Below are 16032 nucleotides of genomic sequence, written 5' to 3'. Positions count from 1 at the left end.
AAGAAGAGATTTGAGAAGACATCCCAAAGCCACTCCCACCATGGCTCTTGTGAGGAATGTAAAAGGTTTTTTAAAAAATGTCTGGACAATAGAAATAAAACAAGATCTTCATTTGTAATCAGCCAATTTTGTGTCTTGCTGATGATATTAGCTAGTATTTTAGAGTTGTCCCATCATTACAAGGTAGTCCTTTGTATTTCTTGGCTTTCTTTCACATAGAGAAACAATGGTAATTTGGCTTTAGCTTAATTTAATGTATTAGCCTTAAGAACACATTCAAAAGAAAGCAAATAATAATTTAAGCTTAAATAATCTTTTGCAAATAGGCTTATTAAATAAGCTTATATCTGTGTGCATCACACCAAAATAAACAGAATCTGTGAGTAGGAAAATATCTGAAAGAATATGCAATTCAATTTGTACTTGAACAAGAGGATCCTCTATAGTACTCTGGACAAATAATCTGGCAATGTTTACTTAGAGCAGCCTATTCTCCTTTCAGTGGGCTTACATTAAACCTAAATCTGATTCTGGAAACTTACTTCCACCATTCTTCTAATTCTCCTTCTGAGATGAGTCTAATCCCTCATTCCTTCAATGGATCCTCATACAACATGATCTCGCTAGTTTATTAGAGAGTGACCTTCCTATTATTCAGTATCTCTTTTATGCTTTGAATATAATAAAATTATTTGAAATAGGTACATTTATTCACAGCTCTTTGAGAGAAATCAGACAGTAGGTAAATATAAGATTGCAACAGTTTATATATACATTTAGACTTGTTTGGAACATTATTTCATCCATATCAAAAAGAATTAAATTAGAAGACATTATAAAAATCATTCCTTAGTGTCATGTTAGAAATCTTATTTCGTCCTAGGGTAATACATTTTTATCAGTGTAGGAAAAATAGTACAGTTATTGCTATATTGAATAATGTACCCTTTAGTTTCAATTTTTAAAATACTGATGCACATAAGTACTTTTTAAAGCAAAAAATATTCCAAAAATGAAATAAAGGTTTCTTACCTTGTACCTGCAAATTTAAAATAATTTCATCTGATCCCCAATTGTTATTGGCAACACAGCTATAATATCCAGAGTCCTCTGCTTTCACAGTGCGGATAACAAAGCTGCCATTACTGAAGATACTTCTTCGCCCATCAACCATTACTAAACTGGGCATCCCGTTACTACCTCACGGGAAAAAAATATGAACTAATTAAACAAATTACAATCAAAATAAATCAGAATTGATTGGGGAAAATGTGCCAATTCTTTTTGAATCTAACTCAAAATTTGGAGACAATATAATCTCATATTTTGGTGGAGGGTTAGAATGACAACTTCCTTCATGTAGAAAATTCCCATATCCAATGAAGAAAAGAAACTTTTATTACTTAGCTCACAGTTGTCTGGGGCAATGAAATGTCAATTAATTTAACCATATTCTCATAGCTGATATGTATGAAAAACAAGATTTAAACCTAGATTTTTCCTTACTCCATGTATCTTCCTTCATATACCACATTGACCCAAAAATATAATAATTATTACTATATACGTCATATTATATTATGTATATAATATAATAAGAATTAAATTAATGAATTTTTATTTCTTCCACAAAATGCCTCCTTCTAAGGTTTGAGCCTACAAAGGGAAATGATTTTAGCATGATTTAGTTCACTACTTTTGATATATTGGGTTATTTACTACTGAAATGGAACTTACATTATTTTACCCTTCAGTTCTCATTCATATTTCCCAAAGTGCAATACTTTGGATTAAAGTACCATTTGAACCAAAATGGTCCAGGGGTAATTTATTTAATATTATAAACTATTAACTTCAGTTTACTTTGGTTGTCCTTTGTTGAATCACTTTAAATTATAATTATTGAACCTTTCCACATAAAAAGAAATTAATGATTTATATATAATCAAAAGAGATGCATCAGAGACACACCTAGTAGTTTAAAGAATGAAAAAGTGATAAAATATATAATTTAACCCAGGGAATTTTGTTATTTACTTTGAATTTTAATTCTGATTATAAGTTTAATGTTAATTAAATTATGCTCACTCTTTTTTCCTCTCTTAAAGCATACTCTTTTTAAAGTCTTGGATGTCAAGTTCTGGATAATACAAATATACCTTCAGATATCTGTATTACAAAATGTATCTATGAAATCTAAATGATTTAGAAATGAATATTTTTGGTCATTTAACTGAATCAAAATGTATAAAGGTTTTAGAAACATTTTGAGTAAACAAGATTGGCCATCTTGAATACCACAATAGATTTTCAGAATGGCTTTCCCAATTCATAGCTTCAAAACAGTGCTTCAATATGCCTATTTTTCAAAAGATCCTTTAACAAGTGTCCTTTCCCCTTTTTGTCATTGTAAATTATCTCATGAGTGTACAGTGGGACCTAAGAGTTGTTTTAATTTGAATTTCTCTAATTATTAGTGATTGGCAACATTCATTTTCACATGAATTACAAACCTAAATTTCTTCCTCTGAGAAATACTCGTTTATGTCATTTGATCATTTATTTATAGGGAAATGGCTCTTACCTATGTAATTGGTTTGTTATTTGCTACATGAATTTTTCTCCAATAAATTGGTTTTTAATTTTAACTGCATTGAATTTGTACAAACACTTTTCAATATATATTGATCTATCTTGGCCTATGATTGGTCTATATCTAATTTAGGTTGGATTGGATTCCAATTTGAAAACAGTTTTTGTGGAATAATGAGCCCTTACTCCAGCAATTTTTGTGTTTAATGTTATTGAATACTATTCTCCCATTTCTGCTTGTTTGTTGTGCATATCAGCCATTTCATCAATGTACTCAATTTATTTTTCAAACAAAACCCAATAGTTTCAATAATTACTATTATTTGAGACCTATTTGATATTGCTTTCCCATTCTTTCCTTCCATTAATTTATTTACTTTTTGGCTACATGATATAATATTTGTAGTTTTATTGACATTGAATAAAAAAATGAATCTAGTTGCTATTGCAATTAATCGTTCTCCAAATATTTTACAGAGTTTTCTTGTAATTCCATATATTTTTTCCTTTAGGGAAAACCTATGGTTTATTCATTTTTCTGAAACTGAATTCTTTAAACATTTTTCAGTTATTTATCTATTTAATTAAAATATGTTTTGTTGACATATAATTGGGCAAATATAGTTTCTAATAATTTCTTTTATTTATGGTTTTAGTTGATATTTCCTTTTTTTTTTTGACAAAGAAAACTGGTTTTGCTTTCTTTTTTTTAATCAGACTAGCCAGGGACTTTATCTTATTATTGTGTTTAAAAGAATGTCTAGTTTATTTAGTAATACAATGTTCTTTACTGCTTTCAATTTTGTCAATCTCTTCTTTCACTTTCACAATACAAATAGTATTTAGGTGGTTTTTTATTTAGATTTTCTGAGCTTTTTCTAATTTGTGAGTTTGTTCTTTCTTTTATTAATAAAAATATCTAAAGATATATAATTTTTCTGAAAATTGATTTGGTATTTTTCCAGAAATTGAAGCCTCAGTTTTTGTTATGGCTTCAATAGGTTATTTCTCCTTAAATATTTTTTCTGATCAGGTATTTTTGATAAGACATACCTTTCATTTTCAGTTTTAAAAAATGTGTTCTACTATTTTTTGTTATCTTATAGATTCATTGATTTCTGATTGAAAAATTCTAATTTTCAGAAAGTCTCTTACTCTGGCAAATATTTATACCTCTTGTATTAAACTGTTTTTATTCTAGATTGCTTTCCTTCAGAGATTTCATTTTATTTATTGTATTATTTTTAAAGTATCATTTCATTTTTTAAAAAACTTATATGGCAAAGTTATTTTAGGAGAACATCTCTGTGCAGCTTTCATGGAAAGGCTCTTCTACCACTTCAGTGGGGAATCTTAATTAGTAAAGTGTATTTAATTTATACTTTCTTCTTTGAAATAAAAGGAGAACTAGATATTGGGCTGAAATAAATCAGTTGATTTCTTTTCCAAAACATTTTTTCCATCTTTCTTACAAAAATTTCTCTTAGGAAGTAGATGATAGAATTTAATTAAATAAATTTTAATTAAATATATAACAAGACTCATCTTCTTGAGTTTAAATATGGCTCAAACACTTACTGTCTATGTGACTCTGGATAAGTCACTTAAGTCTGTTTACCTCAACTTCCTTATCCATTAAAAAATGAAATGATGTAGGAAATGGCAAATCACTTTTATACCTTTGCCAAGAAAATCCTAAATGGAGTCATAAAGAGTTAAACATGAATGAAACAATTGAACAACAAGATAAGATAACAAAATATATAACATTTATTAGGCACTGTGTTAACTTGGAAGATTTGCAAGAGTAGTGAGTAGGGTAAGAGATAAAAGTATATGTGATATAAAGCAGATGTTCAAATAAACATGATCTAAGAAAACTTGAGAATGAAGAAGTTATTTTGAGTTGGGGATAATCAAATAAGCCTTGACGAAGAAAATAAAACTTAACTAGGCTTAGAAGGAAGAGAAATATTCTAACAGGTAAAGATAAGGAAGGGACATTTTGCAAGAATAGGAAAGGTATGTAATGTATAAAAGGAATTTCATGTTAAGTTGGAGGTCATAATATAGAAAGTCTAAGTAACCGGCAAAGAACTTTATATTTTGCTCTATAGGTAGTAGAAGGTTCTTAATCAGGGGATGGTCATTCACAAAGAATATTTTAAAAACCATATAAAAATTGATTGGAGAGAGGAAGAGATTGGAAGAACTATTAGAAGGTTAAACCTTACAATCATGATATCTAATATGATTTTCTAAAGGATAATGGCCAAAGTTCTAAATTAAAGGTAAAGGTAATATACATACATGCATACATATATGTATATGTATATATAGTATATATTTGTATGCTCCTATGTATATAAACAGTTTCTTCTCAATTTCCAAATTCATTCAGAAGTTCTATATTATGTTGCTGGTTACCTGTCTTTCATCCATTTCACCGTAGGAGATGGATCCCCAACAGCCTTACAAGGAAGAACAATATCTTTCATCCATGGGGTAGTTACAGTACCACTGAAAGTCAGAATTCTAGCTGGAGCTGAAGGAGGAAATACAAAATAATTTTATATGATCCTCTTTAATAAAAGGCAGATCCTGATTTCCAAAAATATAATGACACAAAATAAAAGCCTGGGATAACATAGTTAATTAATAACATACCTTTTCTACATATATTTCAATATTTTCCCCAGTATTATTTCCATTCTTGTGCTAGCTTTATTAATTTTGTTTAAATTTTTTTTTCAATTTAATCTTGTTTTTGCCTCTATTTTTTTAAGTTAAGAATTCTTCCTCTACTCAATTTGCTTCTATTGCCATTTTTTAAGTACATGATCCTTAAGATTCTGATCACGTATACATAATGAATTTACTCTGGAATATGGTACAAGATGTTGGCCTACACCTCATTTCTGCCAAATAGCTCTCCGATTTTGCTTAGTAGCTCTTAAAGAATAGGGGCTTTCCCCATAGGCAACATGTTTTGGGGTTTACTAATTCCATTTATTCTGATTATTTCATCGTTTAATCTGTTCCATTGCTCTATGTTTCTATTTTTTAACCAACATTGGATACTTTTGATGACTGTTGCTTTATAATATAGTCTGAGATCTGGATCTTGATATCTATGGGACGCGATGCAAAGTCTTCTGGACTTGGAATCAGGCGGGTCTGAATTTAAGCTTTGCCTCAGAAATTCCTGTAAATGCTAGATAATATGGGGAAGTTTTGAATGGGAGTTGTGATCCAATGACCAAAGGAGGCTAATACTCAAAGTCAAGTACTGTGGAAGGAGGAAGAATTGGTCCAGGAAGATTTGGTTCTACTTCTTTCTAAAAGGTGAGGAAAATCCTCCTCAGTCAAATTTTGTCCTGCTCAATAACACTTGATGGTACCCTTTCCCCCCTTTTGAATATATTCTCCATATTTTTATTCATGCAAACATTATCTGCTCCATTAGAATTTAAGTTTCTTGAATGGAGGCACCATTTCCTTTTTGTTTTCCTATCCTTAGCACTTAGCACAGTGCCTGGAACATGGGGAGAACTTAATAAATGCTTGTTGATTCATTCATCCATTGATGTTTTCTAAGGGCTTTTCCAGTTCTCACGTCTTATGACCCTAAGTGAGGTTGATTTGAGCAGTGTCATAGCATCAGTGATGGTCAGAAATTAAACTGTTTGGTGGCACAGTGGATAGGATGACTCAAGTCAGAGAGAACCGAGTTCGATACTTGACTCCCACATTTACTAAAAACAAAATGTGAGGGGTTTGGCCTTAATGACTCTAAACATAGAGTTTTTAAAAGTTTCTTAAAGCTCTAAACATAGCATTGGGTGATCCATGCCTTCTGGTCCAAGTTCAGTGCTCTTTACCCTGTAACTCTCTAACTCTGCAATGGTGCATCCAACTTGCAAGACAATCAGATAGCTAATACTTAGCACGCTGCTGAATTAGTATCCAAAGAAAGATATACCTTTAGCTAATGGCTCTACAGTGATGATTTCACTGCTGTTGCCTCTCCCTGCAGAAGTGACAGCCACCACCCAGACACTGTATTGTTGGTTCCGATTCAGGTTAGGAATTCTGTAGGAAAATGCATCAGGAGATGCTTCAAATTCACTGTTAACCTGTAATAGGAGACATAAATATTTCCAAATTTAGAGGCACAAGGCAAACTTAGATTACGTTGGGAAACAATTTAGTCGGATAAGTGGAAAGAGGTTTTGAACTTTGGCTCTGCTACTGACCTTGGACAAGTCACTCAACTTCTCTAAGCCTTAATTACATGTTTATGTGATGAAAATTGGAACAGATCATCTTCTAACTCCAAACCCTATAATCTTAGTGGGGAACAGAGCTGTATAATAACTCACATATGATTTTGCGTGGCTCACCTTTGAAGCTTCAGTGCCTCAAAGTTGTGTTAGTGGTTTGACCATGTTAACCTCCTACTCAACAAAGTCAAGGGACTGGCTTTCTTCCAGGAGCAAATGTAAAACCCTCTATTTAGCATCCTAAGCCCATTATCATCTCCAACCTCCCTCCTCTCCCCAGATTCCCTTTTCCATCTTATGTCATTTACCCTTTCCAGATGCCACTAATGGCAGAGAAGAGCGACTTCCCGGACCCTTCAGGGTATCCAAGAACCCTTATTTGGAGAAAAGATGTTCCAGCCATGGTCCGGAGACAACCGTGTAACCCATGTAAGCTTTCCTACAGGCAGAGTAAAAGTGCTGAAATTCTCATTGAGAAGCATGCTGCTGCAATTGTCAATCATGGGGGCTGAGCAGAGTATTCCTATGGTAGAAGGAACTTTTTAATCTCTTCAAAATTTCCTGACTCAGTGGGCCTAAAGTCAGTCTGAGGATAGCTGGAGAGGCATGAGAAATCAAGTCAACAAGCATTTATTAAGTGGCTAGAGAGGAATTGTAAGAGAAGGGGATGGCAGCTGAGGGGGTGATAATGATGGGTACTTAGGGAAAAGGAAAGGAGAACTGAATTGTGGCTGAAAGGGTAATGAACAGCAGCTGCAAGGCTAGGCAGGGTGGGGAGGGTGATTGCCCTAAAGGACTAGAAACAAAGCTGCTGGCTACAAGTACATCTCAAAGGTCTGAGGGACGCCCTGAACATTTTTAGTTTCTCCATAAACTTCTCCCCATGATCTTTCTTTTTAATTATTCAAGCTATATACTTATCTTCATCTTTCCTTCATTAAAAACTTCATGACAAAACACGAATACATTTCCACACACTTAGCCCATGCAAGGAAAAGGGAATGGCTTAAGCCCTGCAATAGTTGGAAATTTAAATAGAATTCTTAACCTTTGAAAATTAGAAATTGTCTTCACTGTTGACTCTGAGGAATAAATATCTTCTTGTGAAGGAAACATAGATAAATATGCCAACTCAGTAGAAAAAGCAAGCCATATGGGATAGGAACCATTTGCTCCTAGGCTAGAAAATGAGCTGAGTCATATGTAGTGCAGATGGACACCTGACCTACAGAGATGGTGCTAGGAAAAGAGGAAAGGTGGGGACTAAAAGAAAGGCTACACTAGTGGGAGAAGAAAGTCATGATCTGGAAAGAACTATCCTGTTCCCTTTTATTGTTGGAAGTGGATAAACTACCTGCTCAATCAATGACACTTCACAGTAACAGTTGACAAATTTTGCTAAATATATTTACTATAATAGTAGTATAGAAAAATTATGTAAATTTTTCCTAAATTTAAAAAAAATATATTTTTTTACTTTTTGCCTTTTATAGCTCAAGTTTAAAATTGAATCTAGCCCCAAATTGGCTACTCTTCAAGAAGATGACTGGAAATTGGGATTTCTTTTCAATTTAAAATCCTGCATTTTGTTGGGTGTTTTCTCATTTCTCGTGTACAATTTGTATTATTTTATACCTTATTTTCTTCTCTCCCTTATTTAAATTATCATGGGGATTTTTAATGCTATTTTTTAGCTTTTTAATTAAGAATTTTGTCTGAAATACTTTGCTTTCCTCTTTTTCTTTGTGTAACTAATACTAATGTGACGAATTCACACACCATTGTATTTTCATGTACTATAATACATGCATATTTTACCATTACTCAATGTTTCCAAACTATTGCACAATTTAATGCTGATATGAAAATAGAATGATATTATTATTATTAGAGCTGATAATCTTGTTGATCCTTTGCTGGTAAATGACATACTTTTGTTTTTATTGTTCATACCCATTGTTGGGATTTGTCTAAATTGTTTGTTCAGGTAGGGAATTCAACTTTGTTGAGTATAATTCCCTAACTGATTTAAAACCTGCAGAGGTGACAACTTCCAGGTCATATGAGTAACTCGATGGTAGACTAGGCACTCTCTCATGACCTCTCAGACCTCTCCAAAACAGAAATCCTATGCCAAAGACAAAGAAACAAAATATGTTCAAGGTCTAATTCATCAGAGTACAAAAGAGGGAAAAAATACCACCCCAAAGCAGACACCCAGGAACTGATGTTCATTGACTCTGAACTTGACATTCCTTCCCAACCTTGAATACTACCTGAAATGAGGTTGTTCCACCAGACTCAAGAATATGACACAGGCTTACATTTAAAACCCACCCCATGAACTATAGTCCCATCTCCTGCTTTCAAGTATTGTAAAGAATTCAGATCCAAGATAGGGAAGTTTTCACTGATCTCAACAGCCAGCTTGGCCACAGTCCTTTGGGAATAAAAGCCTGCCAGATACTGTAACCTGGAAAAACCAATGCTGCAAATTCTGGATTACCAGTAAATCTGAATTGTCCATTTCAGGGAAAGCGATCTAGTACCTCTGCCAGGGCTGGAGAAAGTACCTTCTGCTGGTGTCATGGAAAGCAGGCTCTAAAGTGTTGTGCTAGGACAGAAAACCAAGGAATGGAGGGGGTAGGATAGGTCACCAGGACAGGACATTGTGCATGTGGAGAGCTATGGAACACTCTATCGAACCTTTGGGAAAAGCATAGAATCCAGATGGGCCAGTCCTGACTTCCCAAAAGTCAATTGAGGCATTCCTTTAGGTTGGTAAATCATGAATTTCCCAAAGTGGAAGGAGGCGGAGACATTTTGAGATCTGATCCCCAAAGAAACCACAGAGAGGAGGGAGTCAGAAATGAGAGATAAAGAAAATAGTGGATGGGCGTATTAAGAAGAGACTATAAGAACAAAGATTCCAAGAAGAAGACATCTCAAAGCCTTTGAATATAACAGATAAATTATTAGGGAAAATAGTAATGATAGAAGGAATATAGCCTCCATAGCTAATAAATGAATCCAAGCATCATGAATAAACTTTACGAAACAAAGAAAATAGTCTAACACCTGATGAAACAGAGAACCTTGTAGAATTTGAGAAGATGGAACTACAATGTTGTTCCCGCGTGACCTATCTCTCCTGAGAGAAATGAGCATTAAGAGAGCAGAATTAATGTCTTGCATAGCAAAAAATGAGCAAAATAGAAAAAGTGGAATTTTCAAAGGCAAGCCTCACCAAAGAAACATAAGAGAGGACAAAAGGTTTGGAATACATTTGTTCAATCATTTGGTCATCTGACTCTTTGTACACAAATATACAGAAGTAAAGGCAACCTAGGAGAAGAGAAGCAAAAAAAAAGGATATTAAAAAGCAATGTCCTTCCCAAGCAATTAAAATATAAAGATCTCTAAGATAAGATTCATAGAAACAAGCCTAAATGATCAGAGGTCTCTCTAGAAGAAAAGAGCAAGACAAAACAACAACAAAAACCATAACACCATGATAAAGGGAATGGTAGAACTATTCAGAACTTCTGAATATGCTAACTGAAAGAATTCACTGAAAAAATCAATCTGCAAATTCCAAGACATATCATAGTTAAACTTAATCGGGGGGAGGAACAAATTCTTCAAGAGATCAGAAGAAAGTCCTTTAAATACAAAAGACAATCGAATAATGCAAGACTATTTTGATTCCACTAGAAAAAAGGAGAAATGTAATGTGTTCTGAAGAGTATTGAAACTGAGGATGCATCTCTGGATGACTTATTCTGAAAATATGAGCTTAAGTGTGAGGCAAAAATAAACAAGTAGGCTAATGGGTAAATTAAGGGAAAAAGCCTCTGATTGCTGAAAAAAATAAAAGAAAAAGGTTTACCCAGGAGAGATACAAGTGTCCATCTTAGTTCACAACCCCAAAACTCTTTAACATCTTAAGAAGTTGGTGTTTTTATGAAAACCTTTTTCTATACTCTTCTCATTTTGCTTAGCCATTAAGAATCTTTCTCTAGCTTATGTGATTGAGGAGGCACAGAAGCAAATGAAATACAACACAAAATTGGCTTAAAATCAAGAAAGCCTTTTATTAACCAATGAAATGTTAGATCTGAAAAAAAAAACTTTAAAAGACCAGATCAACTGTCCCAAAATGTACTTGTCTATGAGAACACAAGCTTTTATTCTGTATGCTAATGCCCATGGGTAGCTATGTATATCAAGACAGTGATGATCATCATAAACAAGTTTTAATTGCCAACACAGGCTTGTGTGAGAGAAAGCTAGAGTTTTGGCTCAGAATTGGGTTGTCATTGATAAATCTTAAAACTGTCATATAGATCAAATTAAAAATATGTACTGAAAACAAACTGGTAACATATTATGACCAGTATTGTTAGATGCTATTTGTAAATAATGAATACCAATGCTCATTAATTATAGATTCAACACTTATTAAAAAGCAGACATAATATTGGAATTATGGTAATTCCCAAAGGGGTGAAATTACATGCAAAGTGACAAGGACAAGATTATAAGTAAATTGGAATATAGTTGAAAGTTTGGAGCTTTCATCAAACCACTTGCCTTGTGTCAATGGGCCAACTGTCTTTACTAAACTTGTGTATGTACTGCTTTGGCTGCATACCATTTTTTAAATGAATTATTGTTTCTATGATTTATTCTTTGACTCATTCATTCTTTTGGATAAAATTATTTAATTTCCAATTAAATTTAAGGCTTTCTTTCTGCTGCCCTTTGTCAAATGTAATTTTTATTGCATTCTTGTCTATGAAGGCTAGATTTAATATTTCTGCTTTTCTATACATGGTTGTGAGGTTTTGTGCCTTATTCTAGAGTCAATTTTTGTGAAGGTGATGTGTATTGCTGAGAAAAAGATATATTCCTTTCTATTCCTATTCATTTTTCTCTAGAGGTCTATTACATCCAACTTTTCTGAAGTTCTATTTATCTCCTTAATGTATTTCTTATTTGAGGGGGGTGGTGGTCGTTGGATTTATCTACTTCTGAGAGAGAGGAAGGTAAAGTAGTAAACTAGAAAACTAAATATAGCAAAATTTTACTATTTCCTGCTGTAACTCATGTAACTTCTTTTTTTAGGAATATGGATGCTATGCCATTAGGTGCATATAGGTTTAGAACTGACATTTTTTCATTGTCTATGGTGCCTTTTATCAAGATGTATTTTCCTTCCTTATCTCTTTTGATTAAATCAATGTCTATTTTTGCTTTGTGTTTTTTTTTACTTTAGTTGAACAATATAGTTTACTTTAGTTGAATAATATATTGTGCTCCAGCTCCATACTTTTACTTTGTGCATATCTCCCTGTTTTAAATGTGTTTCTTGTAGGCAGCATATTGTGGGATTTTTATTTTTAATACACTTTCCTATACTTTTCTTTTTATTAGTGACTTCATCCCATTCACATTCACAGTTATAAATATTAATTGTGTGTTTCCCTCCAACTTATTCATTAATGTAATTCTCACTGGGCTACTCTTCCCTCTCACCCTAGAGAGGTGTGTGCCTCCTGCTTTCCTTTGTTTTGAGCCACTTTCTTTTCTATTTTTGTGTGTTTAGAGGATTTGAGGATTACTGTGATGTCTTAGCTTTCAGCATGCAACTCCCTACCTTAGTTATGTGTCAGTGATTGGCAAAGAAAATGGATGATTACCAAAGGATCAAAAAGAGTGGGGTAGAAGTAAAAAAATAGTTGATGCCAAAATCATTAAAGATTCTGTTGAGATAATAACAGAAGTTGGAGCTGTGCAACAGAGTATTAGATTTTCACTGATTATGCACTGTATCAGTAAGCTGTTGGTACTTTCCATGGTATTCATTGTGTTTACAGCATCACGTTGTGAGCAAAGAAAACCAATACCTATTAGTGCCACATATTTGGACAACATAAGTATTAGTAAACTTTGGGAACATTTCAATATCCTTCCTATCTCTGGAAGGAGATATAAAGAATACAAGCCAAACATTTATGGTGACGGATCATTTACGAGGTATGTAAAGCCTTATCCAATCAAGAATCAGATGTTTAACAGAGTTGTAAAAGGAAGATCAGAGAAGTATTTCTCTGTGTTTGGACTTCCTGCTACAGTTGAGACCAAGGGAGAAACTTTGAAAGTATTCTTTTCAAAGAGACATCAGCTTTGCCTGGCATTAGAAAGTCTAGAACAACATCTCATTTACCTTCAAGGAGGTCTACTTTCTGCGTATGTTAATTCTACACTGATGATCATGTTAGGGACACTGAAATGCAGACAAAAATCTTAGCTGACTCAGCATGTAGGCTTTCTACCAGTAATGATGGCACTGCCTCTCTGCCTTATTTGCTAACATTTGGTCCTGCCTTATGACTTATGTTTTGGAGTCTCTGAAGGAGGAGAGAATGCAGATATCCAAAACTAGTCCATCTCTTGGCTGAGGGGGAGGCTGAAGGAACTTAACTATCTACAACTTTAGCCCAGAAAAACTATGAAAAAATAATAATGTGGTGCCTGATTTTTCTGAAGGTGTTGTTCCCTTTAAAAAGGTTATCACTTCAGGAACTTGAATGGGGCAGGCAAGTGAGGAGACTTTAAAAGCACTACAGACCTAGTTGTGGAGACACTGAACAACTTCTCTACAGAACAGCCTCATATTAAAATGATTCATGATGCAAAATATCTAATATTGCCAATTGATAAGTTAGAGGGACTCTGATGGACAGGGTGAGACTGATGGACGCCCGGTGCACTGGTCTCCGTAAAAATGCCACCTGCTAGTCACACTAATGCGTCTTAGAAGAGACACTTCAAGTGAAGAAAATGGGATACTTCAACCCAATAATAAAGAAGAGCACATATTCTACCTGGTGGAGGTATCAAATATACAGCAAATAAAAATGAAAGCCATTCAGTTAGCTATGCAGGACTATAATTTGGAGAATTGTTATTATATGATTTTAATCAATAAAAGTATAGGGGTGGATAGATCCAGAGAACTAAAATTAAATGACTAGTGACTAAACAAACCAATTTACGGTGTCCCAAGTGTAAGTGGTGCAATGGTTAGACAGGTAGGCAGAAAAGAATGTTAATTTAATTTCCGTGTTGCTGATATTACTTAATTGATTATATATATATATATGTATGTATACATATGAATTATTGAATGCTGCTCTTTCTGGGATGTAAGGGGTGTTCAGCAAGGACTAGCACCACTGGTATGAGGGCTTGGGTGGCCTTTTCAGGACTGCTCATAAACCTTTGCTGTCCACCTGCCACTCAGCTCTCAGCTGTGGCTGCAGGAAGTTGTAGATTAGTGGCGGCACCCCAGTAAAACCATCTCAGCAGACAGGTTAACCCAGGTTGAGGGTAACCAATAGGTCTTGAGCCCATTGCTGAGTAAGAGGAGTATCTATCCTGAGAATGTGAAGACTTCCCATGGTTCAGTGGGGGAAAAACATTCCAATAGATAGGAAGTTAAATGAAGGGGGCCTGGGAGTGCTTAGAGTCTGATCAGACATCAAGTTTGTCCATTGCAGGCCCATCACCAATTGTCTTGACTTTGGCCCTACCATTGGACTTGGATGGTTCTGGAAGAGAGAATGAGGCTGATGACTGCACAGATCTTCCTCATTTAAATCCAATTCATGAGTAAGTCAATATCACCACCTTCATGCTGTCATTAGTCCTCTTTGAAAATAAAGGATAAACAACAACAACAACTTCATGCTTTAAAAAGTCCTGTTTTATTTTAGAATTGCTTGTTTTAAAATTGGCTGCATGCATATAGTATGGCTACATTATAGCTTGGCTATTTGTAGTTTTGTAGTTTTACAAACTTGTTTGTGCTAGATGGATATACAGTTGCTGCTGAGAAATGAACATGTGATATATTCTGAATATAACGCAGCCTTTTACTCACTAGAGCCTGCTTTGAATCTGTTAATTTGTATGTCCCCAAACACCAACCTTTTTCATCAAAACACTGTCTTTGTTTAAATTTTTGACAGGATCAAAACCATTGTTGATGTCTTTCAGCTTTCTTTTGAGTTGAAATTGTAGATTATAATCTCTCTATATACATATATAAGCATATGTACTAGATAATCTTCCTTTCTCTCAACTAAGGGAATTAATGGTTAGGAGGATCTGTAGTCTCTCCAACTTCAGAGACTATAAAACAAGTCACTTGATGCATTATACTATATTATGTCTATGTATTGTTGATGCATATTTTCTATGAATTTCATGAAGTTGGAGGTGATTACAATGATACCTGACAGTTATAATAGAATTTGCAAAATATATAGAAAATGAATTGAAGGTAGTTATGAAAAAAAGTACTAACAACTTGGGTCTCTTTTTTTTTTTAAACCCTTACCTTCCTTCTTGGAGTCAATGCTGTGTATTGGCTCCAAGGCAGAAGAGTGGTAAGGGTAGGCAATGGGGGTCAAGTGACTTGCCCAGGGTCACACAGCTGGGAAGTGTCTGAGGTCAGATTTGAACCTGGGACCTCCCATCTCTAGGCCTGGCTCTCAATCCACTGAGCTACACAGCTGCCCCCTTTGGGTCTCTTTTACAGACTTCCCATAGAAGCTTATACTTAAAGGAAATCCAGGATTCCAAGAGGTGGCGGTGATGAGGGAGTTCGTTCTTGGCACAAGGCACAGGACTAGAGTGTTGCAAGACTAGAGTGTTATGACTGTGAAACAGATAATAGGTCAGTGTGCTTGACTTGCAGAGTTCAGGAGAGAAGTAATCTGCAAGAAGAACACTCTAAAAGTTAGGAAAGAGAAAATACTGAAATTTAGAATAAACTAAGACTGTTAAGGCAATCTAGAAAGATTTTTTTAATTGATGAATAGACACACTGAGATTTAGGTAGGTCAAGATAAGTTCATTTTCCAAAAGGTAAAAAATATAACAAGAGAAATTTATTTGTCATTGATTATAATTAATATTATTGAATAGAGCTAATAGGAGCCCAATGACCACTGCATCAGAGAATTTATTGATATGAAGAGAATCCTTGCTATAGTCTTATAGTGTGTTGGTATGTGTATATATGTGTGTACACACATGCATATGCATATATTTGTGCATATGTGTGATCCCTGTATCTCTATGCATT

The 16032-nt window shown here is 34.2% G+C and overlaps 1 protein-coding gene across 4 annotated transcripts in view; it reads right to left on the bottom strand.

Moving 5' to 3' along the window:
* DSCAM (DS cell adhesion molecule) overlaps positions 1-16032 on the bottom strand; it is an 829709-nt gene that overhangs the window by 128326 nt on the left and 685351 nt on the right. For all 4 annotated transcript variants that reach the window (XM_056825955.1, XM_056825956.1, XM_007493072.2 and 1 more), the window contains 3 exons: positions 6575-6728; positions 5020-5137; positions 1033-1196 (listed from right to left, as the gene is read on the bottom strand). In XM_056825955.1, the coding sequence (XP_056681933.1) occupies positions 1033-1196; positions 5020-5137; positions 6575-6728 (436 nt within the window). The remainder of the gene's footprint in view (positions 1-1032; positions 1197-5019; positions 5138-6574; positions 6729-16032) is intronic.

The sequence above is a fragment of the Monodelphis domestica genome, chromosome 4, assembly GCF_027887165.1.
Source record: "Monodelphis domestica isolate mMonDom1 chromosome 4, mMonDom1.pri, whole genome shotgun sequence".
NCBI classification, from domain to species: Eukaryota; Metazoa; Chordata; class Mammalia; order Didelphimorphia; family Didelphidae; genus Monodelphis; species Monodelphis domestica.
This window is presented reverse-complemented; position numbering and strand designations above follow the sequence as displayed.